General features: G+C 47.7%; 1 protein-coding gene across 3 annotated transcripts; it reads left to right on the top strand.

The window, feature by feature from the left end:
• The first annotated feature begins 819 nt into the window (after positions 1 to 819).
• PRPSAP2 (phosphoribosyl pyrophosphate synthetase associated protein 2) lies at positions 820 to 16,076 on the top strand. 3 transcript variants are annotated; one of them, XM_030958353.1, is made up of 12 exons: positions 820 to 951; positions 3,065 to 3,127; positions 3,589 to 3,739; positions 4,861 to 4,913; positions 5,033 to 5,099; positions 5,686 to 5,858; positions 6,787 to 6,902; positions 10,348 to 10,403; positions 12,649 to 12,797; positions 13,725 to 13,795; positions 14,716 to 14,862; positions 15,398 to 16,076. In XM_030958353.1, the coding sequence occupies exons 3-12, from the start codon at positions 3,621 to 3,623 to the stop codon at positions 15,554 to 15,556; spliced, it is 1,110 nt and encodes a 369-aa protein (XP_030814213.1). In that variant the 5' UTR covers positions 820 to 951; positions 3,065 to 3,127; positions 3,589 to 3,620; the 3' UTR covers positions 15,557 to 16,076. The 3 variants fall into 3 exon arrangements, with proteins under 3 accessions (XP_030814213.1, XP_030814212.1, XP_030814214.1); XM_030958352.1 differs by having other exon boundaries at positions 3,065 to 3,184; XM_030958354.1 differs by lacking the exon at positions 3,065 to 3,127 and having other exon boundaries at positions 826 to 951.
• Positions 16,077 to 27,669: the final 11,593 nt, after the last annotated feature.

Raw genomic sequence — 27,669 nt, 5'->3', positions numbered from 1 at the left:
TTTCTGTTCTTAATTTACTTTGCAGAAATGCCTCTTTTTCCATAAACACTGCTGATGGCAAAGGCCAGATGGTAGCTTGGTGTCCAGTGGGGATGGAGCCACCCTTCCATCCCTTTCTGGTGGGAATGCAGATGTGGGAGCTCCTAAATCATGGCACCCTGTGGACATCATTGCATTATTCCACATGGATTTTGCACTGTGGGTTAATTTTTGGTGGGGGGGCAGCTGCATTGTGGTGTTGGGGTCCCCCCCATCCTCCCAGCTACGGATTCAGATCTGTACTTCCCTTTTTGTTGCAAAGGTCAACAAGGCTCATGATGAGTCTAGAAAAATATATTTTATAAGGGATGGCTGAGCTGAGTTTGTTTACTCTGGAGGATGCTCATAGCGCTTATAATTGTCTTCAACTCGCTGAAAGGATGTTGTAGTGAGGAGGGGGGCTGGTCTTGGAAGCTGACACATGGGAGATTCAGATTAGATATTACAAAAATTCTTTTCGTTGTCCGTGTGGCCAGGCATTGGCACAGGTACCCAGGGAGGTGGTGGAGTCACCACACCTGGAGATGTCGGAAGAGGCACCCGCATCTGGCAGTGGGTGATGTGGTTTCGTTCAACTGCTGCGTTGACGGTCGGACTGGATGATCCTGAAGGTCTTTTCCAACACTGACGATTCTAAAAGCCTAAAACTCTGAGATTCTGTAACCCGTCCCGGTGTCCAGGAGCAAGGGGGCTGAGGCGGAAGATGGCGCCCGCTCCCCTCAGCGCGGCGGGGGAAGGGGGGGCGTCGCCTCGGGCCCGCCCCGCCCGCCCGCGCTCCCTCCCTCACGCCCCGCCGCCATCTTGCCCGCGGAGCACCGGAGGGGCTGAGCTCCGCCGCCGCCTCTGCCTCTCCCCCTCCTTCCCCTCCGGCCGGGCCGCCTTCTCCCGGGGCCGGGGGGCCGGAGCCGGCAGGTAAGGCATTCAGCGAGAGGCGCTCCCGCCCGCTCAGCCCAGTTCAGCCGGCTGTGTGAGGGCAGGACATCCCCCTTCCCCACGCGGGGTTCCGACGCCTGAGGAATGGGCTAGGTCGCCCTTCCCTCAGGGGATGGAGCCCCTCTCCTGGGCTGCCCCTTTTCGGGGTTGCTCGGGCTGCCTGCAGGTCCCACAGGTGAGGGGCAGCGGCTGGGGCTGCGGCGTGCCCGGGCCGCTCTCGGGGAGGAGGGATGGGATCCATGAGGGACACGAGGCCTGTGTGACCCACCTGGAGCACCCGAAGCACTACAGGGAGGGGTGGGCTGGAAGGGTCTCTTAGCCCACGGGGATCGGTGAGTGGGGAGGGACGGGGAAATTCCCTGTGGGGAGACTGCGGAGAGAGTGCAGATTCCCTCCATCCCATAGGCTCCATTCCTTATCCCTTCCAGTTATTCCTGCCTCTGTTGCTTTCTGTGTGGGCGTGCTCAGTTGATGGAGGCATAAAGCCATGCGTGCCCAGTAATTGTTGTGCTCATCATGATGTGTCTGTGTAATCGTGTGCAGCCCAAAAGGAAAGGCAGGTGTTTGTGCTGCAGCCTGTTCTGTGCTTGTGTTCAACCTTGGAAGGTTGGCCCACCTCAAACCAAAGGGTTATTGTCCCATGTACCCCTGTGGAGTCATGCCTTTGCACATCTAATAAAGTTTTGTGAGCTTGCTTTCATCCCAATGCCTGTTTGAAGGTTGATATATCCATATTACTCTTGAAATGCAACTTCCCACACACACCATAACCCACTTGTAGCTGCTGAAGTACATCCACAAGAAAGTCCTTGACCTATAATAAAATGAAGAGCAGTGTTCACTGTTGCTTGTAAATACGTCAGTATATTGGTGTGTAAAGTGCACCCTCAGCAATAGTTGGGAACCAACAACTCATCTTTTCAGATCTCTTAATCAGCTCCTCATTTCCCTAATCTATGGAACAAAGACATACAACTGGATAAAAATACACCTCCTGAACACTCTCTGAATGCTTTTAGTACCACAGAAAGCTGCCTCCGCTCTATTCCCATCCAGGCACACAAGCAGGGTGCTCTCAGGTGCTGTTCTCAGACCTAAAAGATTTCAGGTTCTTCACTCTGGTGGAGCTGAGATGGATCTTGAGCACCATCATGAATATTTGATGGGTGATGGCCATTAGTTGACAGCTGAGAGTTGCAGAGAGTGAATGAGCAGCAGAGCAGAGAAACACTAGCTAAGAAATGTTTTTTGTTTTTTTAGGTATTTAATTTGAGAGGGATACAGGTCTTGCTTTGGGGCCCCTCTGGTTTTAGTGCAGTGAAACATTCAGACATGCTGGGGGCTGAAGCTGTCGGTCTGTGCACTTCTGTGCACAGTTCTGATGACAGGCAGGTTTTCATTCATGGCAGCTGAGCACAGCTCAGCCTTGGCACCAGCAGATTTGTTGTTAGGAAGTTCCTGACTTGACTTTGGCTCTTCACAAGAGTGAATTGTGTTCCTGTGACAGAGTTAAACTGAGCCAGACTGTCTGGTTGTAAAGGAGGTGTGAAGGAGTTTCATTACAGACCTAGCCAGCTGTTCCTGAAAATACAAAACTCTTTGTTGTTGTTTTGGAGTACTTAATAGTTGATACATCATCAGCTTTTTCTAACCAGTTATGTGTGACTATTAGATAATTCTGTTTCTCAGCAGGAGATATTTACCAGGAAAGAAGTTACAGATTTAGCTGTAACTTCTCTTTATTTTGGTTTAAATTATGCCACTTGTATTTCATATTTCCAGTCTCCTAAATAATGCTGAAATGGATGATGAAGGATTGGATTATTTATGCAGCAGAGATGAAGTGCAGCAGGATTTTGAGTTGAATGCTGCTTCCATCTATCCAGGGCTGCTGGTCAATGGGATCTTTTTTTTTTCCTTTTATTTGACTAAAATTTTATAGTAGAATAACCATGAAAATGTGATCTACAAAGAATAATAAAAACATGGAATCCCATCAAGTCCTTGGTGAGATTAGTGGTTTGTGCCTTTATTTGAAACAAAAACCAAATTATACTGATTTCCTCCTGATATTTTTCTCCTGTTTTCACAGGAGAAATATTGCTTTCAAAGAATGACAACAGCTGCTTCAGCAAGTGGATTTGCTGTGCAAGAGGTCATTATTTACAGCTGCCAGCTTTATTGAATTCTTCCTTACATTTCATCCTTATTTGTAAGTTTATAACTGCAAAAGTACTGGGAAGAGATTCAGCTTTGGAAATAGACTCTTCTAGCCAGGGCCCAGGAGCTCTTTTTAGGTCAATTCTACCCCAGACTGTCTTTGTGATTTTGGAAAAGTCAATAAACATTGCTCAATTCTGGAAAATGAACTGGACAAGGTGATGGAAAAAAGTATCAGTGTTACTGGATGATAGCCTGAGGAAAACAGTTAAAAAGGAAAAAACCTTGGTGCTAGAATGTCTTGGAGGATCTTTGGAGAACTGTTAAAGTGGGGATAACAGATTTTAAGGATGCTGGAATATGCAGGGTTCTGGGAGACTACACTTTCTAACAGAGAAAATGTGTGTCTTGTTTTGTTTTTTAACATGGATTTAAATTATCTTTGATCTCTTGCAGTCTTTTAGAAGCGGCAAAACAACTTAGGGTTGATGTTTTGTGTGCCATCAACTGAAATTGGAGCCATCATGAATATCACCAAGGGTGGGCTGGTGCTGTTCTCAGCTAATTCCAATTCCTCATGCATGGAACTGTCCAAGAGGATTGCTGAGTAAGTAAAGTCTGCAGGGAATCTTCGCATCTTTGGGGTCATTCTGATGGGATTTGTTTTACTGGATGCTTTTTTTTCCCTATTTAAGGAAAGTTACATGGGAAAACTGCCATGATTTGCAAGAATATGGAGTTTGCTCTGTAAGAGGGGAAATTTCAACAGCTCAATAACAGAGAGAGTAATTTGTGTTTGAATTGTTCTGTGGCAGGCTGTGACTGGTTGCAGCATTTCATAGGAAACACGTGGGATCATTAATGTTTGCATTGTGATAAATCATCATGGCAGAAGTTTTCACTCCTTGTAGTGGGGTATTTTTAGGCAGGAAAGCTCCATCCCTCCTGCTGTCTGTATATTTTGGATGGGAACATTTCTTTAGCTTAAATCCATGCAGATCTCTAGCAGAACTTTTAGGATTTAAGTACATTTTTACTGTGCTAATTAGGATGTATAACATTACTGGGAATATTAGACAAGATTTCTTCCAGAGGCTGATTTACCCAAAGTTAAGTGTGATAGGAAGAGAAAGGGGAGTGCAAAGGAACTCAGGTTATGTGTAGAAAGAATTTGAGCCTGAGTGCAGAGCATACTCTGGTCTCTTTGTAGTGATGGGGTGTAGCTAGTGCTGACAAGGAATAAATACAGCAGATATTATTCTTCCATTATCCATAAAATAGTGCTTGCTGCTCTTTCCTCTTCACTCTGCATTGACTTTCTTCTATGGAGAAGAGTGATTTAAAAGCAGTATTTTTAAGTATTGTGCACATGTATATTGCCATGTGTGTGTTTGTGTATATATATATATATATATATATGTAGGGCAAGAAATATATTAAAAATCACAAAATGTTACATTTTTACAGCAGCATTTTTTCCCCGCTGCTTGTTCTGAGCTTGACTGGAAAATAAGTTTAGCATAGTCTGCAGTGCAGCTTTTGGGAGTTGTAGGTGCTTTTTAAAGAGATGTTCACTGTAATTCCTGGTTTTGTGGTTTGGGATTTTCTTTCCTTGTCTTTTTCCCATAGAATGCAGCCTTTTCAGTGACTGTTGCGTTATATGGGATTTACATTTGATTTGCCCTTCCTCTCCCCTTACTGATTTCTGCCTTATTTCTGTTCCTGCAGGCGCTTGGGAGTTGAGATGGGGAAGGTTCAGGTTTATCAAGAGCCAAACAGAGGTGAGCATTTAATTAGCAAAACTGGAAATGCACCTGATTTGAATGTACTGGTTCCCCTTTTCTTAGACTCTGAAAAGAGTTTTGCTCTTGCAAATATTACATATTTCTCTTCTTGGCAGAAACACGAGTGCAGATTCAGGAGTCTGTGAGAGGAAAGGATGTATTTATCATCCAAACAGTTTCAAAGTGAGTAACTGTTTAAAGACCCTGTGCTAGCATTTGGTCTGGGCTGTCCATAGCAATGCTTTTGTTTTCATTTTTAATCACCTTTTATGTTTGTGATGCAGTGTAAGAAGCTTATATTAACTAGATAGAGGCTTGTGGGGAGTTTTGGGTATTGGTTTTGTTGGGTTTTTCATATGTACACAAAGACAGCTTTGGCATAAGGTAGCTTCTACAATTTTAATTTTTAGTGACTATAGCAATAAAATCTTTCCCTTGGTCTCTGCATTCCTTCTCTAAGGGTATTCTTTTGCTTATGTCAGTCTCTTTTAAATTCTTCTCAGCTCTCTGTCTCTAGCACCATCACAAAGTTAAGATGTAGGAGGAACGTTTCCTGGGCAATGTGTCCTGTGATTCAGAAATTCTTTAATTTTATGTGAAAAGAACTTTACAAATGCTAAGACTTTTTTTAATGGCAGCAGAAATGTAGATCTTAGCTGATGACCAGTTCTCTAAAAATATGCCCTCTCCATCTCTGCTGGGTGTGAATACTGTGGTAAACAGAGGATTTTTATGCAGCAACTACAGGAGCAGATGTTTCTCGTTGCAGGGATGTGAATACCACGATCATGGAGCTCCTGATCATGGTGTATGCATGTAAAACCTCCTGTGCCAAAAGCATTATTGGAGTGGTTCCTTACTTCCCCTACAGCAAACAGTGCAAGATGAGGAAAAGAGGCTCCATTGTCTCCAAATTGCTGGCCTCGATGATGTGCAAAGCTGGTAAGAATGTGGCTGTCTTTAAATAATCACAGCAAGGGGGGGCTTCTGCTGTCAGCTTCCAGGTTTAGAGAGATCTGTACACAAATTTGGACTCTGTTTAAAAATAACAGCCAAGCTTTTTATGTGTTTAAAACCTAAATAAAAAGGAGAATCTAGTTAGACATATTTCCAAATTATATAATGAGTTCATAAAAAACCCAAATTTGATAGAACCATTTTACATCGAGTTGTACTGAACTGGCAGAATGAGTCTACTGTGCTGAGCTGCTTTGGGCTGTGGTATCTACCTCTCACAGTACCATCCTGTGCCTTTCCTGCAGTCTGGAACAGTTATGCCTTGTCATTTCTGTCTTGTTTTTTACTTGTTGGATGAATGCACTTTGTCCTTTACATCTGAGACCATGTGGGAGAATGAGATTATTCATTTTCACAGCCTTCAACACATTTTCTGCTTCTTTCCTTTCACTCCCATCCCTGGGAAAAAGCATGCAGTTCTAACAAACTGTGGGATCTGGGCTGTTATTTTGGGAGAAGTGGTTTTTGATTAGGAGCTTGGCCCATTTTTCAGGAGTTCAGAACTAATGAGCGTGCCAGGGTCTTGCTGTGTGACATAGGACAAAATGCTTCCATTTTGTCCCGTGTCCAGTGGAGAAGGATCTTGCCTGCCTCAGTGTGGCACTGCAGAGTCACTTATGTGCAGTGTTCTGAGGTTCTTTTAAAAAAGTCACTCTAGAAGCCTCAAAACACGTTAATGCCAGTGTGCTTAAGAGGGACTAAAATGAATTTATTATGTATTTTCACTCAGTGTTCTCATGCAGCTTAGAGATTTTCTGGACAAACTGCAGTGAAAGTTAGAAAAATAAAGTGTCTGTTCTCTCTTACTTTTCCTGATGTGCTTCTCTGTTTGTCTTACTATTTTATTTTAAAGGCCTAACTCATCTTATTACCATGGATCTACATCAGAAGGAAATTCAGGGTTTCTTCAATATTCCAGTTGATAACTTGAGAGCATCTCCATTTTTACTCCAGTACATCCAAGAAGAGGTGAGGAAGGCCTGTTATTATAGTTGGGTTTTTTAATTATTTTTTGTCATGTCTCAGGGCATCTGAAACAAATCCCTCTGAAAAGATTAACTCTTCAAACTGAATTTTAAGGGGAGAATGGTCAGTTGGGGCAGGGAGTGATGTTGGGAACTGTTGGTTCTTCTCTTCCCCACATTTAACTTTCGCTTTCTTGAGGAGCTGATGTTTTCTTACTTATGCAGCAGTGCTGGTTTTTCTCTTAGATATATTCCCCTAACACTGAAAAAAATAGCATTTTCTTGCTCTCAATGTCCTCTTCCTTTCCTATTTCCAGTTTCCTTGACATTTATAGGAAGGGCTGCTTGTGTGGGCATAAATTTAAATCACATAATAAGAAACATTTGGAAGTTGTAAACTATGAGAGAGCCTATTGATAGTGCTCTGAAAGTCTGGTGGGTGGAAATCTCACTCACTGTTAGTTCAGACTGCGTGTCTTGACTTGAGGAGCTTAACTTGGGATGTTCTGTGCCTCTGTTTCTCCATTTTATTTTTATAAGGGTTTTGAGAAGTGCTACTGGTAGATTGGCCTGTACAAAATGTGCAAATGATAATTGTAGGTATAAGATGCACCTTAAGCCTCTGACTAATGGTAATTTGGAATAAAGCAATAATGCTTTCTTCCTGGTGAGAGAAAGGTTTAGCTCACCCTTGCTTTTGAATCCAAGCTATTTCTTTTTATAAAGCTAGGAATGCCTCAATTTAAAAAACAAAACACACCCCACTCCACCCCCTTAAAGAAACCCAAACCAACATGATTTTGTTATGACAGTATTAAAATCTATTTGAATTCCTCATTATAATTTCATTTGGTAATAGAGTCAAAGAGGATGGCAGAACAAAACTCCAGGCTTTGCCACAGTCATTCATCTGGTGTTCCAGGAAAGAAGTATTGCACATTGTAAGCACTTCCTAACTTAAAAAGAAAAAAAAGAACAAAAGTGGAAAACCAAACACATAGACACAAGACATGTTTTGCCTTTATGTGTTGCTTCAAACTGTGGTTTATGGCCAATAACAAGATCATGGTCCTGATTTGGTCTTGAAGCACATTTTGATTCCTGAACTTTCAGTGGTTTACACAGAATTGTTGCAGCTTTGAGTCTGACACTGCTGTGCAATCTTAACAAATGTCCATTTGTAGAGATCTGAAGGATGTGTAGAGAAGTTTTAAAAGATACTTTCAGTTCTTCATCCCTCTGCTCATCCATGAGGGGATTTTCTAAAACCAGAGTGAACTGAATGGATCTGATCACATGGGATCTGTACTGGCAAGTACCTTCACCAGCCAGATCTTTTATAGTGTCTGTGCTTAAAACTTTGAACCATTGCTGCTCAGGGGGAATTTAGTATTCATCTCCAGTTCCTGGTGGCCACGACTTGCTGGATATCCTGCACTGGGATTGCCAGAGCTTTCAGAGCTATGGGAATCATGATGGGATGTACTGAGGAGCATGAAATGGAGTCCAGTTGATAGGAATGAAAGTCACTTAAAAAACATCTCACTGAAAGTTAGGAGAATGAGGGCTTGTAGTTGTTCCCTGTTGGAAATTATGCCTAGATGTGAAGAGAATCACTTGCTGTTCTGGGATGAAGACAGTGCAATCAGTGAAATTCCTGTGATATGAAAATAGTTGGGTGTTCAGTTTGGTGTGCTTGGCAAACGTTGGATACTTGGTGGCTTCTCTTTGCTTTTAGCAGGTGTTAATCCCAGAGTGACACAGCCCTTTGTTACATGGACATGTTGACACCTCAGAGTGTTTGGGATGACATTTCTGACTTTCTGACTTCAATTTTTGAAGAGCTGAGAACAAATTTGTTAATTTGGCAGAGGAAAAATGAGGCAATGGTGTCTGAACTAGATCAAAGCCTTTATTATGTCAAGTGACAGGCCCTGCCTTGTCCATACCTTCCGTCATGTTAATCTTTGTAGCCTCTTGTATAACTCAGTGTTTGTCAAGGACAGAACGTGCTGAATTCCCAGTTTATAGGTGGAGTTACTAACATTGTGGATTATTAATGTTGCCTGACGTCCTCAGAAAATGTCTTATTTTCTGTTGGTTGAACCCTTGCCCAAATTCAGAACTTATTTTTTCTTTCCCATGCCTACTTCGGGTGGAGCTTTTGGAAATAATCAGCCAGTGCAGTTTGTATCTTGTGGATCAGATTGTGGAAGAACTTACTTTGCCTGTGTTGGCAGAAACCTCCAAGTATTTCTGTGCTCTGGAATGGATATTTGATATCTGAAAAGGTGGTGAGCTGCATGATGGGGTGTCATCTCCACAAATCTCTGAATTCCACCCCTAACAGATCAATTTGTAGGTATTTAGTGAAGAGTCTTCCATCCCTTACACTGGGATGCTGAAGACTGGACCTGCTCTGTAGGACTTTGCTTGGCTCAGGACTGTGGTTTTTGGCTAGAAGGACAGACAGGTTCTCTAAGCTGCTCTCCATAGAGATGGATCATCCCAGGGCAGCACAGTGGAGGAAAAGGCTGAGTTTGCAAGGAGTGGGGTAAAATGAGATACCAGAGGGAGTGTAGTTGTAGTTGTAGTTGCTGTTGGAAAAGAGAGCTGGAAATGTGGATGGTGGAATGCTTGGGAAGTTACAAGCCTGATGAATCTGATGTGGAGTCACTGTTTGCAGGGAAAATGGAGATGAGGATAAGAAACTTGTGAGAGATGGGGACTAAAATGCTGGTTAAATGGGGATCAGGAGTCTGGAGTGAAGAACCAGCATGAGATGGGGCAGGGGCAGCAAACTGAGGAGCAGACTGTGCTCATGAAGCCTGGCTGGAGCACCTGTCAGACATCAGAGGGAAACCCAGGGGGTTGCTGCCTCATCCCTCTGCTGCTGTCAGCATTTCAGCAGCATCCCCTGGTGAGAGTTTGCAGCACTGTGAGACTGAGCCTCCAGGATCAGTGCAGTGACTGTGAAAGTTTTATCCCTGCTGATGGTCCAGAGGAAGAGTCAGTGTGATGTGATGTGATGGAGAGGTGTGACGTTTCTTGGGGTTTCTATAAGACAATAGGAAGTTGTAAAATGCTGGGTTTTAGTGATGAAAGACAATTTAGGTTGAACAGGAAACTTTAATTTTGATGGTTTCCTGTTTCTTTTAACACTTTTGGGTGTAACCCTGATGTCCTAAAGCAGTTATTTTTCTGTTATCTGTACTATAAAATGGAGTTTATAAAAGGTACAGTTTGAAGTTAATATCTGAATTTTCTAAATACATGTTTTTACTGAGCTGTCAACCCTGATCATGTACCATGGATTCTTGAGGTTGCTTTCTTAGGTAAAATGTTCAATGCTTAAAATTCTTCTGGCAAAATGAAGTTCTCTGATTCTTACTGAGTTTAAATTTGTCTAAAGATATGAAGTGGACATTGCTATCTGTTATTTACTACAGATACCAGACTACAGGAATGCTGTAATTGTGGCCAAATCTCCTGCGTCTGCAAAGAGGTGGGTAAGATCTGCTCTCTTGCCTTAGAGCAGCAAATCTCTGTCGGGATTTTGTTCTTAGGATCAAGTGAAGGACAAATACTCAATAATTAGAAGATGCAGCCTTCACACCCCTCCCAATTCTCCTCTGTCAGCTGTGTAGTTTTTACATCATTGCTGTAATCATAATAAATCTAAGGAGAGTAAAAAAAAACCATACAAAAGGATGTGGTAAATCAGTGCAGTGCTTATGATTAAGAAGGTATTTAATTATATTTGTGTGCATTTACATTATAAATCTGCTGTAAATGAGGAAAAGTGGCTGGAAGTGTAATGCCATTAATCCAGATGAGTTTCAGAACATGGCTGATCAGATCCTAAACACAGATGGTGAATCTGGGTTTGCTGTTTGAGCTGATTGTGATTGTGAAGTCTCTGGTGGTTGAATGACTGTTCTTAATCCATGAAGCTTTTTAGTTGACTGTTCCTAACCTCTGGAATTACAGAGCTGTCAGCAGGTGCTGTAAGAGCTGGATGATGGTTTAAGAGAGGCTGTATTTGCTGTGGTGACAAACCAAGAGTTTGTTGAAAAGATATTTGGACTTCCATGCCAATGAATTCTGATACTCCATGTTTTCCTTATTTTCTGTAGCAAACTACCTCTTGTCATCTTTTTCTCCAGCAGTACTTTTTGTGATTTCTTTTGTTTTGGCCAGGTAATTTTACATTTGTTTCTTTTCCATTTCATTTCCACTGTGTCAGTATTGTCTCTTGGGTGGAGGCAAGGGTTTGTTGCAGCATTTTAATGCTTATCCAGTAATTGTCAATGCTAGCAAATAGGGAGATGAGTTGCACATCATGCAGTGATTTGTGGAGGAGAGGATCCCAGAAGTGTATTGTTTAGCTTCTTCACATGTTCCTATGAGTATTTAAGGACAGTATGTGAAGAGTTACATTGTATTGGGAGAGGGATAATTGGATGTTTCAGCCTAATCCAGGCTGAAAACAATCTAGGAAAATAGTTTTGATGAATGCCTGCTTGTGAAAAAGAACCCTTGTGTGTTGAAGTTCCGAATGTCTCTGTGGTTTCTGAGCTCACTGGGAAATTAATAAATCATTTGGCTGTTACTTTGAACTTTATTCAGTTTAATACTGCATTTTAAGGTAATTAATACAGTTTTATTGATATGATTATTCCTGCTAAGTCATAACTCTTATTGTTTGTAATAATAATTACCTATAATTAACTACTTGCAAAAATATTGCAACTGTATGATAACCACAGGGTGGAAGATTCTTCATTTTTAATTAACTGAGTATCACGATGGGCAAATTATTGTCTGGACTTTGTATTGTTTGGATAGTGAAGTAAGGCTTAAGGACAGAGGAGGTGATTCAGGCACTGCTCTGAGGTGCTGATGTTAGAGCAGAGTGAATCACTCTGCATGTGCTGGGCTTGCTTGGACCAGAGGAGACTTGGATGGGTGCTTAGGCAGGATCCCAAACCCTTGGGTGTGCAAGGTGAAGTGGGATGGATGTGCTAATTGGTATTTGCTGCTTCCAATATCTGGGATGCAAATTCCTATTTTCCTGACTCTCTGCTTTTCCCACTCCCCCAACTAACCTTACACTTCTTTCCAGAAGTTTCTAATTTTAGTTGAAGAAATACTGCAGTGTGAAGGAACTTCATGTCAGCTAATTAAAAATCCAAGCTGTTCAACTCCCAAGTGTGGTTTGTCAGGCAGAGTGATCATCTGGATCCCCTTTTCACAGGGTTATCTCAGGTTATGTGTCAGCAGGTCAGGGATATTGTCTTTATTTACTACTAAATAAATAGGTGAACACTTGTTTTCTCTTTTTATGGAGTATTTTTTTTTCCTATTAAATGCAGACAATCCAGACATCACGGCTGTTCTTGGTTACTGTTGGATGTGTCCTGCTAAAGCATGGGATCCCTGAAGGCTGGGAAGTGTTATTTTGGCTCTCGGGCAAGCAGAAGGGAGCAGTCAGCATTTTGTGACTTGCAGCATTCATCCTGTTGCTTTAAGGCCCATATGGGCACTTTGAAGGTTACTCTGACTTTAACAAACCCGATAAAAAAAGATCCTGAGGGGCAACCGATTTCTCTATGAATTCTCCTAAAATTTTAGGATCATTTGACTTCCCTCTGAAACATCAGCAATGAAATGGAAACAGGTTAGGGTTGTACACAGGTGAGTTATTTGAAATGTGACCTTTTCCTGGTATTTTAACCCTTTCCCTGCAGGGCCCAGTCCTTTGCCGAGCGCTTGCGGTTGGGGATCGCGGTGATCCACGGGGAAGCTCAGGATGCTGAGTCTGATATGGTGGACGGGCGGCACTCCCCTCCCACAGCCAAATACGTGGCTGCCATCCACCCCAGCCTGGAGATCCCCAGTAAGTAAGTGTGGGGGGAAGGTGTTACCTGGTGCTTTTGTGTGGGTTTAGGGATTGGGTTTGGCACGGATGGATTGGCTAAAAGGAGTGGTTCTTCACAGAGGGAAAAAAAAGTCATCTTTCTTAGTGGGGAGAAGATGATTCCTGTCACCACTTTCTCCTCACAGAGAAAAGCAAGGCAGAGTTCTTCCCAAGAATATTTCTGGGTTTCATATTCTCTGAACCTCAGAGAAAGGAAAAATAATTCTTGTCATTTGCGCCTGTGTTTGTGCGAAAGTAGAATGCAATATAGAAATTGTTTACCCAAAGTGGTGGTGTGTTATTTCCTTGGCCTGTCAGGGCCAAGAGTGTGTGTGTATTGGGACTGTTGGCTGACAGTCATAAGTTCTGTGCAGTTGTGTGCAAAGTTAAGTGCTTAGCAGATTCAGTTTAGATACAATGTAATATAATACAGAATAAAATAGTATAATAAAATAATTGATTAACCTTCTAATAAAATAAAATCAAATACATCATTTCTCTCCCCCTTGGCAGGGGTTCCCTGCAAATACTATAGGTTCCTTCTTGCTTGAGTGTAAATGTGACCTACAGCTGCACCACCAGAACTGCAGGGCATAAACCCAGTGTGGGTGTCTGAACTGCTTGTGTCTGCAAGCCACTCTGTTTCTGTGCTGAAATTAAGAATTAATTGAATTGGTAAAGAATTCACGTATAAATGAATATAGTTAATATTTTAATTAAGCTTAAAAAATTATTTAGGTATTAGAATCTTGCTGGTTTTCATTCAGTAGTGATGTTGAAATAGTTGCTGCTTCATGTCTCTAATAGTCATGACCCATCAGACATTTCTATAGTTCAAATAAATTATATAAACTTTCTCTTTTCTTTCTCCTTTCTGCCCCTCTGAAAACATCTGCCATTAATCAGTGCTGATTCCAAAGGAAAAACCACCCATCACAGTTGTTGGAGATGTAGGAGGAAGAATAGCTATCATTGTGGTAAGTGAGATGCCATCAGTTCTCATCAATTATATCAAACATGTCAAAGTTGCAGAAATCAAGTAGCTGTTCTGTGTCAGCCACTGAACTTTGGCTGCTGGTGGACTTCTGATAGGATGGGGCAGCATTGAGCACAAAGCTGGCTGGGAGCTCTGGAGGGATCCACTCTGGGAGCAGCACTGGGACCTTGTTTCCATGAGCAGAGCAGGTGGAATTCTGTTGTGTGCTTACCTGAAGGGGTTCAGGTGCTGCATGCACCCCACAGGAGGAGGGGAGAATCCCCCTGTTCTACTGCTGGGTATGGAAATGCCAGTGAAGCTGAGGTGATGGATATTGAGTTGTTGGAACAGGTCTGGAGGAGGCCACCAAGATGATCAGAGGGATGGAGCAGCTCTGTACGAGGAGAGGCTGAGAGAACTGGGATTGTTCAGCCTGGAAAAGAGAAGGGTCTGGGGTGACCTAATTGTAGCTGTCCAGTACCTGAGCAGAGCCTGCAAGAAAGATGGAGAGAGATTATGTGGACAAGGGGGAGTGGCTTCAGACTTACAGGAGAGTAGGGTTAGATTGGATTTAAGGGAGAATTTTTCCCCTGTGAGGGCAGCTGTGGCTGCCCCATCCCTGGAAGCATTCAAGGCCAGGCTGTGTGGAACTCTGAGCAACCAGCTCTAGTGGGAGGTGTCCCTGCCCATGGGAGGGCTTGGAATGAGGTGATCTTTAAGGTCCCTTCCAACCCAGGCCATTCTATCATTCCTTGATGCACTTCTCTAAAGCAGAGTGTAACCTCTGGGTTTGTCAAAGAAAAGAACAATTTTCTGAAAATTTGGGGTTTGTTACACTTGTTAAAGCTGTGCTGTCAGTCAGGTGTGCTGTGTTGGTCTGTCTGATGTGGTGAACCCTCAGTGACTCTGGGATTTTGGCAGGATGACATCATAGATGACGTTGACACCTTTCTGGCTGCAGCTGAGACCCTCAAGGAGAGAGGGGCCTACAAGATCTTTGTCATGGCCACCCATGGCCTGCTGTCCTCAGATGCTCCCCGGCTGATTGAGGAGTCTGCCATCGATGAGGTAAGTGTGGAGTGTGGGGTGTGAGCTCTGATCAAGGGATTTGGGGCTTTTCTAATCAAGCCATTTTCTCCTGAATTGATTCTTGACATATGCTGGCATTAAGGGTTTAGATGGGAGGTTGCTGCTTCAGGCTTTCTTCCTATGGAATTGTGTGCTGGAATATTAGCATCCACATGTCTTTAAACTCTAGCAGTGGGAAATGTGGGAAGTGGTGAGATGCTGGACTGTCAGTATCAGCACACCTTTCTCTTCAGTGGGTGGGATATTTCTGTACCTCCTCTGGATCTGTGTGGCAGAATGAAGGAATGAATGAAAGGAAGGAAAGAGGGACAGTGCCACTAGTATCCATGGATACATGGAACCTGTGGCAACACATGGCTCTTCCTGACACTGTGACCCTGACAGTAATGTAAAATGTAAAATTTATCAGCCAAGGGTAGTGTTATGGGATCTGTAAAACTCCCTTTCACCCTTCCAGTATAAAAGGTGGAAAACAAAAGAGCTACATCTTCCTGATCATTTCTTCTTCCTGTAGGTGGTTGTTACAAACACAATTCCACATGAAATACAAAAACTTCAGTGCCCTAAAATCAAGACTGTGGATATCAGCATGATCCTGTCAGAAGCCATTCGCAGGATCCACAATGGGGAGTCCATGTCCTACCTTTTCAGGAATATAGGAGTGGACGATTAAAGCTTCTTCCTCTAAATAAACACCCGGGCCAAACTGGAAGTGAACAGAGAACGAGCTGTGAAGCGTTGTGCTTACCTTAATATTTCCATTGAGCCACTTCTTGTTTTCTCTTGGTTTAAGTATCAAGGTAGAACAGTTTTTGAGACAATTATTTTTCCTTTGCAGGGTTTTTTGGAGTTGGGGGTGGGTTGGTGGGAATAAACGTTTTACAGAAAAACTGTTCTAGTTGCTTTTAGGTTAGTTGCACTATACACGATGGAAAAACCCCACAAAACACTTGAGGCAAGAATTTGGCTTCTAAATTAAGCATTCCTTTTCCAAAGCTGCTTGCTACAAGTGCTTTAAATGATAATAAAATGAAGTGACTGTATAATATTTGCATTTTAAAAGCCAAAAAAGTTGTACTGTTGTATGCAGTCCAGTGATTTTGTAGGAGTGCTTTTATAGAAAAGCATATGGAATATGCACCTGTATTTATTTTCTGCGACGAAGAATAAAAACTTGTTTTGTGTGAGCTTTCTAAAAATGTTCATGAGCTGCTCCTTTGTCTTCTAAACTGTGTCCTTAAATATGGTCAGGGAGCAACAGGGAATTGCTCAGACCATGGCACAGATTCCCAGAGCAGCTGTGGCTGCCCCTGGATCCCTGGAAGTGTCCAAGGCCAGGCTGGATGGGGCTTGGAGCCACCTGGGATAGTGGAAGGTGTCCCTGCCCATGACAAGGTTTTGGAATGAGATGATCCTTCCCAACCCAAACCATTCTATGCCTCTTTGACTTGAGAATATTGTGGGGAGTGTAGGTTCCAGCTGGTAAAATCCAAACCAGCTCATCACAGGTACACTTGGGGGTTTTTTTTGAGGTTTCTTGCCTGCCCTGAATGCATGGATGAGCTAAAAACTACGCCACAGAGCAGAGCTGAACTTGTCCAGGTTTGTTTCCTCAGTCCTCCTTGGGCAGGTGTGGGTGGAATGGCCGGCTGGCTGCCAGGCAGCAGCTCCCAGTCCCAGAGACTCCCAGTTCCTCACCTGTTATGGAGAAAACGGTGGTGGAACTGATGAGCATTTTGAGGCTGTTTGGTTTAATTTTTCCATCATGCCCTACAAATGAGTGTAAAGCTTTTGGCGTGTTCAGAAGTGAAAATTAACCTTTGTTGACACCGTTTCTATGTTGGAGACAAACTTCCAAGGACTTTGGAGGGTTCATTGACTTGAAAGGATAAAACCAGGTGCTTTCCTTAATGTTAATGGATACACCAGGCTGATTTATTGACACGTGTGGGTACTTTGGATGTGTTAATGCAGGTCAAATTCCAGCTGAGCACTGAGGGGGAAGGTCGGTTCCTCTCAGGGATGTGCCGAGCTGCTGTGGCCTCTTCAAAGAGAGGAGGAATGCTGACCTGACTCAGTGATGGGCATATTAACTGCACCGTGTTTGGAACAAGATGAGATTTAAGGTCCCTTCCAATCCAAACCATTCTGGGGTTCTGTGACTTGCTCTATTTTGCATAAATCCCTGCCCCTTTCACCCCCTATAGAAAGGCTCCTACAGCCTGAGAGCAAGGTGGAATTAACCACAGAATTAACCAATTAACCATGTCTCCCCCAGCCTCTGTCTGCTGGGTGTGAGCAGCTCTGCCCCATGTGTATGACAGGGTGTTGAGCCAAATGCCCTGATAACAGCCCTGATAACAGCAACAAGGATCAGCTACAGCAGCCTCAGATAAAGACTCTCCAATTTCATTTATTCTGCCTTGCAGAAAAATCCTGGCCAGAGCTGTGTCCTATTAGCCAACCTGTCTGCTGGGCATGGCACTAGGACAGGGACATCCTCCCTGCTTCCCCCTCTCCAGGTGCTTCCTTTTGCTATTCATGGCTCCAGGTTCCTGGGGTGCAGCCACCGTTTGGTGTAATTAAGCTCGAGTTGCAGAGCTCCCATTAATTATCGAGTCTCCTGTCTCTTGGCTTCTTGTCTGGGAGACTTGGGTCCCAGTGGCTTGTCTGGCTTTTAGGGAAAGGGTGCTCTGTGCTGATCTTTCCTCCTCCCCGTCTTCCTGCAGGGTGAACAGCAGCACCATCAGTGGCTGGGAGTGACATGGCCTGGTGGCCAGTAAGTACAGACAGACCTGTGGCCCTCTGTGACACTCTGGGCACAGGGACAGCAGCCCCACTGAATCCCCCCCTGCTTTCTCCACTGCTTGCCCACGCTTTCCCCCACCCTGCCCACCTCCTCCTGCCAGAATTGATGGCCTTGGAGCTGTGTTTCCCTTCTCATTGCACAGAGGATGCTGGAGTTTGTTGGGTTTTCCCACAGGCTGCTCTGAGCTTAGGGAGGGATCCGTGGGGTCAAACATCCATCTCCACCATCCCTGCATGCCCCTGGTGACTCCAAAAAACTATGGCTGTCCCAAGTTTGGTTTTTCCCCCTCTTATTTCTGTCTGATCTTGACAAGCTGGCTGTTGGTCCCTCTCCTTGTACAGGGTTTGTGACAAACACAGCCACGTGTGGCTCCTCATCCTCCTGGAGACAAGAAAGTCAATCCCAAACCCAGCAGGAATGTCCAGTTGAATTGGACTGTGGGAACATCACATTCAGCTACTTGAATCTTATGTGCTAAAGGGTTTTCTTGCTAAATACACACACATCCTTCATCCCACATGGGGGCTCTTTGGCCACACTTTACTTTTAGTAACAACGGGGACGTTTGAGCCCTGTTGCTCCAGTTCCAACCTTATTTTTTCCACCTCCTTTTCCTGAGTTATCCCCTGGGGAAGCACCGAAGCTGGTTCGGCTGGCAGGGCACCTGGGAGCACCTGAGCTCCTCCTCTGATCGGTGCCTCGCTCTTGGCCAGCAGCGAGGGCTCGGTCGCTGTCGCCGGCTCCGGGCAGAATGTCACCAATGTGTCGTGTGATTAAGACAATGAGCTCTGTCGCACAGATGGGCCATTTCACAGTCTCGAAAGCTTTGGGAGGAGCCGCGCAGGGTGTAATTAACACAGCCCTGCTAACTCAGCTTTTCTCCAGTGTCCTACGGTGAGGCTGGAGTCAGCTCAGCTCCCTCCAGGTGCTCAGGGAAAAGGAGATTTTGGAGCCGAGTTGCTAATCCAGGCTCTGCAGGTCCTAACAGGGACATGGCTGAATAGGTCACCCATTCCTTGCTTTCCCCCAAAGTCCTTGGGTCCAGGAGAAAAAAAAATAAATAAACCCAAACCAAACATTTGGTTTTGTGGTGCTCAAGGAGTTGGTGGGAAATGTCCAGTCAGGAGCTGAAGGGCTGAGGGCAGCAGGTTCCTGCTGGCAGAGATGCCAGGCTGTCTCCACCATGTCCCCATACCCAAAAAGGTATCTGAAGCCATTTGTGGGTGTAAATGTGCCCTTGAGGATGAAGCAGGGCTGGATCAGGAGCAGAGACAGGGTCCAGGACTGCAGTCAGCGTTGAGCTGCAGCAGTATCCATGGTTTTCTCTGTCTCCTCCTTCCTGGCGGGCAATTTATGCTCTTCTGGCACTGGCCTGGGTGTTTGTGCCAGTCTGCATCTCACCTGGGGTATGTACACTGCCCTGAGCCTGTTGTGGGGAGCGTGGCCTCGGACAGGTCCCCATTCCCAGGAATCCTGGGGGACTCCTGAGTTCTGCTCTGGGAATTCCTGCTGTCCCCTTGTCCTGCCAGGACCATCCCAGGAGGCTGGGGCCTGCACAGGGCAGTGGTGGCTCTCCCTCCCTGGCAGATTGGCACAATTCCTGAGCGTCTGCAGCAGAGGTTTGGAGGGGAGAGGATCTGGGTGTACCTCTCCAGCCTGGTGCTCCTGCTCTCCATCTTCACTAAAATCTCAGTGAGCAGCTCTGCCTTCAACTCTGTGACCAATCCAGGACTTATTTCCAGCTAGCAGAAGGTTATTTTTGGTTCAGACCTTGTATAGCCAAAGAGGGGGAGAGCATCTACTGCAGGATAGGATGCTCCAGGAAGCAATGGGACAAAAAGCGGGAATTTGTGGGCAGATGCTGTCTGTGCCATCCCATGGGTTCAAAGATGGATCCAGCAGTGATGGTCCTTTCCAGGGGCCCTGGTGGATGTGTGCCTGTGTGTCAGGGTTCCCAACGCTGCCTGGTAGCAGAGGTTGTGGGTGAAATCTACTCAGAGGTTGGGGGCTGCGTTGCCTGGGTTTGTCTCCAATCTCTGGCAGTGATGCTTTCTAGCATTCCCAAAGGACCTGGGGCAGCCAGGGACTGAACTGGGAACGAATTAATTCCTTTGGGGCTCGTGGGTTTTCTGAGGAAAGGAAGCCTTGCAGCAGCTCCAGGATATTCAAGCCTGTAGAGTGCCTGGAAATCAGGCACTTTTCCACAGGGATGTTTTCCCCTCGTTTTAACCTCATTCACAGCTCCCTGGGTGCAGCCTCTGCTCGAGCTGGTAACCACGGGAAGAGTTTATCCGAGGTAAAACAGCTCCGGAGCCTGTGATACCAGGTCTAGGGCAAGCAGGAGAGAGCCTGGCACAGACAGCCCTGGGGGGCTGCAGACAGCGAGACAGAGATCAAGAGCAAAGAGCTCAGAAAAGCTGGAGAGAAAGAAAACCTGCCTCAGGGAGCAGCCCTGCTCTGCTGGAACAGGTGGATCTGACCTGGGCTCTGCTGGGGCTGAAAGCAATGTGCTTTTGCAGGTGGCTGGCAGCAAGAAAAGAGCTTTTGCAGAGCAGAGGCTGCGGCAGGAGGGGCTCAGTGTCTGTCCCTGTGTTCACCCAGTGTCCCTGGATGTGCCATTGCTCCCTGCACGGTGTTTCTGCAGCCCCAACCCCTGGGCTGAGCTGTGGGGGATCCTCTGGCTGTCCCTCCGAGGGCTGTGGGGGATGGAGCAGCCCAAACCCGGGCTGTCTGTGCACATCCATCAGTGCTCCATGCAAAGGGAGAGGCTGGATCTGCCTGGGACAGAGCCCAGCGCTGCTGCTGGGAATCCCCAGCTCCAGGAGAGCCCTGACTCCCCTCCTGAGCTGCTCTCTGACCCTGGGCAGGAGGCTTTGGGTTCAACAGGCAGGTAATGGGGACACAGCAGCCCTTTCCACAACCTCAGGGCCCCCAGAGGTGCCACTGGCGACTCTGGTGCTGCAGCTGAGCCCTGTATTTCCTCCACAAAAACCATGCTCTGTCCTGCTGGATGGCATCCTTCCATACAACTAATATTCTTTATATCCCAGTCATACATGGTGTTGGAAAATCCTACAGCACTATTCCTGAAATCATCTTTTGGAGCACAAGTTCAGCTTGCAAGTTTGGACAGTGACACTTGGATTAATCTCTGCTTGTCCTGGTATCCAGTAAACTGTTGAAAGTCACTCCCCTCTCTGTCACATCTGCCAGCAAAGAGCCAGGAGGAGCTCAGGGGCCCTGCTGGTGCTCATGAGTGCCTGTGCTCCCTGGCTCTGTGATCTGTGGGGCTCTCACAGATCCCTGCTGGCATCTGAAAGGAAAGGGAGCTGGGACAGGATCTGTGCTGGGATGGAGGATTTGTGCTGGGATGGTTTGTTCTTGCTGGTCTGAATTTGAAGGAAGAGCTCACTGGTAGCTGGAGGTTTCAGTCTCTTCCCAGGCATTTCTCAATCCCCTCTTCCCTCACCAGGTGATGTCCTGCTGAGCCATGGGGACATGGCTGGTCCCTTTGTTTTCCAGCCTCTCCAAGGCTTTGCCCAAAGGGATGGATGTCCTTCCTCCCAGCTCCTTTTTGGCTCAGGAGGTGTCTGTGGTGTCACCTCCTGCCTGACCCCAGAGGAAGCTGCAGGTGAGCCCTGTGCAGTGCCTGCTCCAACAGGAGCCTCTGCAGCTCTCTGGGCCCTTCTCCACTCAGCCTCGTGTTTGGAGCTCCATGGACACTCCCAAACTGCCCTTCCTGAGCCTTCCCTCAGCCACTGCTGCCCTTTCTTTGGTCTGCTGAGCTTTCTGTGGTCTCTGAGTCAGGCAGGATGCAGCAGAAGAGGAACCAGGCTAATGAGGGGATTATCTTGGCATCTGGCTGCATTCACAGCAAATCCTGCAGACAATGGCTGTTTCCAGCAGTGGGCTGGGATCAGTGTCTGCAGACACCAGGGGCGTTCCCAAACTGGCCCCATGTCCCCATCCCGATGTCCCCATCCCTGTGGTGGCCACGAGTGTGGGAGGGAAGGGTGAAACTCGGGGCAATTAGGCAAGGCTGTGTCCCAGGGGTTTCTTTGGTCCTTGCTGGGGCTGCCTCAAGCCCAGGGTCATCTGGGCTCTTCCTGCCTCCTCTCCCTGCAGATGCTGTGTTTACAGATGGGTTTTTGCTCCACGTTCTCCCAAGCTGAGGCACTGCATCAGTGCTGCTCCCTCAGCTCTCCTTTCTGGCAGAGGGGATGTCAGAGCCTCCTCTTCTGGAAATCTCCTTTTGCTGGACCCCAGCCTTCCACATTTCCTGTCAGGGAGCAGCAGGGCAGCCCAAAACCCTGCTGGGAGATGGTTTCCCACCCAGCTGGGAACCTGTGAGGAGTCGCACAGGCGTCCCAACCTTGGCAAAGAGCCCCTGGAGACTCCTCTGTACCCTGGGGAACTCGTTCTGCCGAGCTTCTGCCTTCACCAATTGTTCATCCCAAGCTGTCTCCAAAGCCAGCTTTTATTGGGAAGGCTTTAGTGACACTTGGGCAAGAACAAGTTTCCAGGTGAGGTCACTGGTGGAGGCAGGGATCTCTCTGGATTATGAAGCCTGACTTCAAAGGCTTCTCCTCTCCTCTTGAGGTTGAAAGGAACTTATTTTATGAATAGGTCATGCCTGGTTTTAATTAGCTTGTTTTTGTATTTGGGATGTCTTATTAATGCCTCGGTCACATGTGCTTTTATTTTTTTCCCACCCTTGCAGGATTAGCAGGAAGGGAGGAGGAGATTCCTCTGCTTCCTCATAGCAAAGGCTTCGACTCATCTGCAGACGACTGCAAAAATGATTAAGCATTGAGAAATCCAGGAGAAGCAATGATGAAATCTCTTGTCCAGGGCTGAATCTTCCAGCTGGGCTGTGGGGAAGGGTTGCTGGAAAAGGGGAGAAAAACCAGGGAAGGGGAGAAATAATTCCTGGCTGGCGCTGACGTGGCAAGTGATGGATCCCTCTGAGGGACATGAGGAGCTCTGGAAGACACCAAGGATGCTTGGCTGGCACTGTGCTGGCAAAGCTGAGACTGTTTGGGGTTCCCACTTGAGGCTGTGTTGGGAGGAGGTGGCTGAGAGCCCTTGGCTGGGGCTTTTCTGCCTTGTCACTGGGATTTGTGCTGGGTGAGGGCTTCAGCTGTCCTCTTGTAGGGCTGCTCAGGGGTATCAAGCTGTGGTTGGGTTGCACTGGCAGTGGGAAAATATTTGAGGAGCCACTGGTGGAGGTCATGGCGTGGTTGCCCATGGGTTGGTTCCTCTTCAGGAGGTCATTGCAGGGCTGAGTTCCTTCCTGGTGCTGACAAGGACTCTCCCAGACACGCCAAGTGCAGCTGAGGACAGGCAGTGCCTCCCTTGGGAATGCCTGGCATGGCTGTGCTGAAAAGCCTGCTCCAGATGCCATGGAAGAGGCCCTGAATTGGGATCCTCAGGATCATGGTGTAAGTGCTCTCCTGGCTGGTTTGATTGGATTTAACTGAGCTTGTGTCTAACACTGTGGGCTCAGGTGCTGGGGAAGGGCTTTGGTGTTGTGCTGCAGCTGGATGTGTGCCCCCCTCCTGGGTTTTGGGCTGGTGGAGCCCTCCTGGGCAGCTCAGCCCTCTGCTCTTCCCCTGCATGATCCTGCAGGGCCCCTCTCCATGGCCTGATGCTGGTCCAGCTCCATGGGGAATGTGCTGGAGCAGAGCAGGAGGAGGGCAGTGTCACAGACATCTTTTATGGAAAATCCTTTCCTTAGGATTTTTCCTCCTGAGAAGCTGAGAGGCCTCAGGAACAAAATGTAAACAATGGTTATCTGCTGCTGTGGAATGCAACAGGTGGGTCTGTGATTGGTCTCATGTGGATGTTACTAATTAATGGCCAATCACAGCCCAGCTGGCTCGGACAGAGAGTCTGAGCCACAAACCTTTGCTTTCATTCCTTCTTTTTCTATTCTTAGCGAGCCTTCTGATGAAATCCTTTCTGCTATTCTTTTAGTATAGTTTTAATGTAACATATATCATAAAATAATAAATCAGCCTTCTGAAACACGGAGTCAGATCCTCATCTCTCCCCTCATCCTCAGACCCCTGTGAACACCATCACAGGGCAGAGCTGGGCAAGGAGGGGTGACATGGGAAACAACCTGCCCAGCACCTTGCTAATCCCCAGAGATGCTCCCACATGACAGGGCAAGACAGCCCTGCTGCTGGGGGGTGTGTGAGGAGATGTCAAATCAGAGCTGCTCTCTTGGCTGTGGGAACCCGTCTCAGCTCGGGGCCAGGGTGTGGATCAGCTCTTCTTGCCTCTTCCTGCCCCTGCTGGCCTCACTCCCTTCCCCAAACAAGGTTTTTGTGAAGATGGGTGCTGGGGATGGCTGAGCTCAGCTCTGGGTGGGGATGTGGTGGTGGCAGTGCCACTGTCACTGTGCCAGGTCCTATTCTCCCGTGGTGTCCCAGCTCTGGGTCTCTGCTTTATTTCTCATTTCCACGAGGTTGGGAGCTTCCTGCTCTGCTGGTTGGGGAGGGTGGTCTGTGACCCTGCCACCCCTGAGGGTCAGGATTGTGCTGGTGTGTGCCACAGGGGCTCAGAAAAGGCTCCATGGGGACCTGAATGTGACTTTCCAGTATTTAAATGGTTTATAAAAAATAGAGAGATCCACTTTTTATATGGGCAGATGGTGATAGGACAAGGGGGAATGGTTTTAGATAAAAGAGGAGAGATTTAGATTGGATACAAGGAAAGAAAATCCCTCCCTGTGAGGGTGGGGGGCCCTGGATCCCTGGCAGTGCCCAAGGCCAGGCTGGACAGGGCTTGGAGCACCCTGGGACAGTGGGAGGTGTCCCTGCCATGGCAGGGGGTGAATGTGATGCTCCTGAAGGTCCTTTCCAACCCAAACAATTTTGGTTTGGCAGCAAAGCAGAATTCCCAGTTCTGCCCCAGGAGTTTTGGTGGGGTCTCCAGAGGATCCCAGGGCCCAGGAGGTGCTGGGGGAACAGGGCACTGCTGCAGGGCTGGACGTGGCTCCTGCTGCCCTGCCCCGGGCTGGAGTGAGGGTTCAGCCCTTCTTGAGCCCCCAGCACTGCTGTGTCTCCCCTTTTTCTGCCTCAGAGCAGCCTTGGGAGGCCGGGAACTTTCATTAGCCCGGCTCTTGGCCCTGAGGAGGAGCAGGAAGCACAAAGTCAGCTCCCAGCTCCAAAGGCAGCTGTTTAACTACACAGGGTGATTTCTAGAGGCTCTCCTGAGCTGGTTTCCAGCATCTCCTGGGGAAGGCTCTGCCCCAGAGCTGCGGAGGGGGAGCAGCCCCAGCCCAGCCCTGTGCCAAGGCAGAGCCCCGGATGCAGCAAGGCACATTTACACGAGTCAGCTGAAAGGACAGAGGCTTTCTGCAGAAGGGACAGTGGCATTTAACCAGCCCAACAGCAGCACAGAGCTGCTCCAGGCACAGCAGGGAGCAGACCCCAGCAGCGGCCGCAGTGCCTGGATGTTGGGAATTGTTTGGAGCTGTCCTTGGCTCTCTGAGGAGTGTCCCTGCCAGGTGCAGCTGTGCAGAGGAGCCAGAGGAGGAGGGCAGCTAGGCAAAGCCTGGAAAATCCCCTGGGGGAGCTGCAGAGCCTGGTTTGTTTTGGCTTTGCTGCCTGCACGGTGTTTGCAGGGAGCTGAGGGTGCTTGGCAGAGGGGAGGACCCAGGGCAGCCAGGAGAAAGCTGCTGGCTGCACAGGTTTTCCCCAGGTCTCAGGAGGCCTCAGGACCTGGAGGTGGCAGTGCCCCAAGGGTATTTGGTTTGCTCCAGCTCCCGTCAGGCTCAGCTAATAAAGGACACTCAGAATGAATTGGGACCTTAAATCTCATCTTGTTCCACCCCCTGCCATGGCAGGGACACCTTCCACTGTCCCAGGGTGCTCCAACCCAACCAGCCTGGCTTTGGGCACTGCCAGGGATGGAGCAGCCACAGCTTCTCTGGGAATCTGTGCCAGGGCCTCCCAGTGAACAATTCCTCCCCAGAATCCCATCCATCCCTGCCCTCTGTCAGTTTAAACCCCTTTTGCTGAGCACAGACCTTGGTGGTGGCTCTGCCCAGCTCTGGCATCACAGATGGGACAGGCTGGGGCCATCCCACCCCCCCTGCCATTCCCCACGGGGATTTAACCCCTGCAGAGCCCCTGTGCTGCACGCCAGCCTCTGCCATCCCTCTCCCGCTGCCCGCAGGGCTTTCCCTGCCCTTCCTCCTTGGCAGGCCTGGCTGCTGGGACGTGCTGGGGAACACCTTCGGGAAGGGAGCAGGTCTGCAGCCCCAGGCACAAATCTCTGCTTTCAGCACTGGCTCTGTGCCTCTGGAGAGCCTTTGTTGGTGCCCAACGCCCAGGCAGAGCCCGGGAGGAGCCGGGCCTGGATAAAGCGAGCCCTGGAGCGGGGCCAGGTTTGGCTGCTTGTGCAAGGGCAGGAGGAGCTCCCAGTGCTGACTCCCTGCGAAACGCAGGGGGATGGATTGAGGGGGATAAGGTGGGTGGAGCCCTTTGCCAGCTCCCCAAGAGCCTCAGGTCAGGGGAAGGAGGACAGGCCTGTGGCGTGGCCATGGAAAGGGGAGGGCTGCAGGGAGAGCTGCTCCCAGGCACGAGGGGACAGTGGAGGAGGAGGAAGCAAAGGGAATTGGGATTTGCTCAAGCTGGACTGGCTGGTGATGCCAGTGCCTGGTGTCTGAGGGATTTTTGGTCTAAGGCCAGCAGCACTCATGGGGAGGGTCCTGTGGGAGGGAGAGTGCCCAGGAGCACATCCCCACCTTGTTGGGGAAGATGAAACAGGAAAGCCTTATAAATATGATTGTCTGGCAAAAGATTTTGAAAATATAGAAACTTTAAGTGAGACTGAAATGAAAGCAAGCTTTGAGATCCCTCAGTCACTGAACAACAGGAAAACAATGGCATGGCCAGCTGAAGGTAATCCCAACACCCTCTGCTTGCAGACAGGCCCAAGGGTCAGAGCAGACCCTACAGCTTGGCAGAAGGGGCCCAAAGAGGAGTTTTTAGGGTTTAAAATGTAACACAGTATGGTAATGTAATGATTCTTACAGGCTGTATGTAAATGCTATAGGATTTGTATCTTGTACTAGATTGGTCAGTGAGAATTAGGATATTCAACAAGAAGAAGATTTATTGTATCGTAACAGGAACCTCGCTCTCTTACCCTTTTACTCTCTTACCTTTTTTACTCTCTCACCCTCTCACCCTCTCTCCCCCTCTCTTCTCTCAGTCCTGCTCTGAGCTGTGGCTGGCAGTTCCAGCAGGGCCCTGCACCGAGGCCCTTTGCAATAAACCCCAAATTCCACGCGCTGGCTGCAGAGATCTCTGCTCTCCATCCATCCCGACCGTCCCACCCCCCATTGCTCCCACACAGCTCATCCTGCTGCTCCGAGGGGACAGAGCAGAGGGGCTGCACTGCAGGGACGGCAGGGATCCAGGGTGACACAGCAGCACCAGCTGTGGGGAATCCACCAGGATGCTCCTGGGTTTTGTCTCTTCCCTCTGCGAGGCCTCTGGAGCCTCCTCTGCTCTGCCAAGCCTCGGCAGCTGCCCTGGCTTTGGGGGTGCCAGTGCCCCTCCCTGCTCCTCTCCCCAGGCTGCTGCCTGGGTGGGAGCGGGGTGGGTGCCTCCCATCCCTCCCTCCAAAAAGCGATGCCTCTGGCTCCAAGATTCTGCTGCTGGAGGTACTGGGGGAGCTGCAGGGAGGGTTCATGCCGTGCCCCCCAGGAGCAGGGAGGCAGTGGGGAGCCAGGGCAGAGCCCAAGGCTGGCTGGCACTGAGGAGGAGCACGGGGCAGCTGCCAAGGCCTCAGGGGCTTGCTTGTGACGGCTTGTTCGTGGCATATATTCCTTGTCAGGGCTCAGGCTCAGAGCTTGGCTCCCATTTCCTGGGAAAAATGCAGTGGAAAGAGGCTTCTATTCTTATTTTTCTTTTTTTTGTTTTTTCCTATTCTTATTTTTCTTTTACTGTTTGCTGGAG

This window comes from Camarhynchus parvulus, chromosome 14 (assembly GCF_901933205.1).
Source record: "Camarhynchus parvulus chromosome 14, STF_HiC, whole genome shotgun sequence".
NCBI classification, from domain to species: Eukaryota; Metazoa; Chordata; class Aves; order Passeriformes; family Thraupidae; genus Camarhynchus; species Camarhynchus parvulus.
Note: the sequence above shows the minus strand (reverse complement) of the source record. Positions and strands in the feature narration are given on the sequence as shown.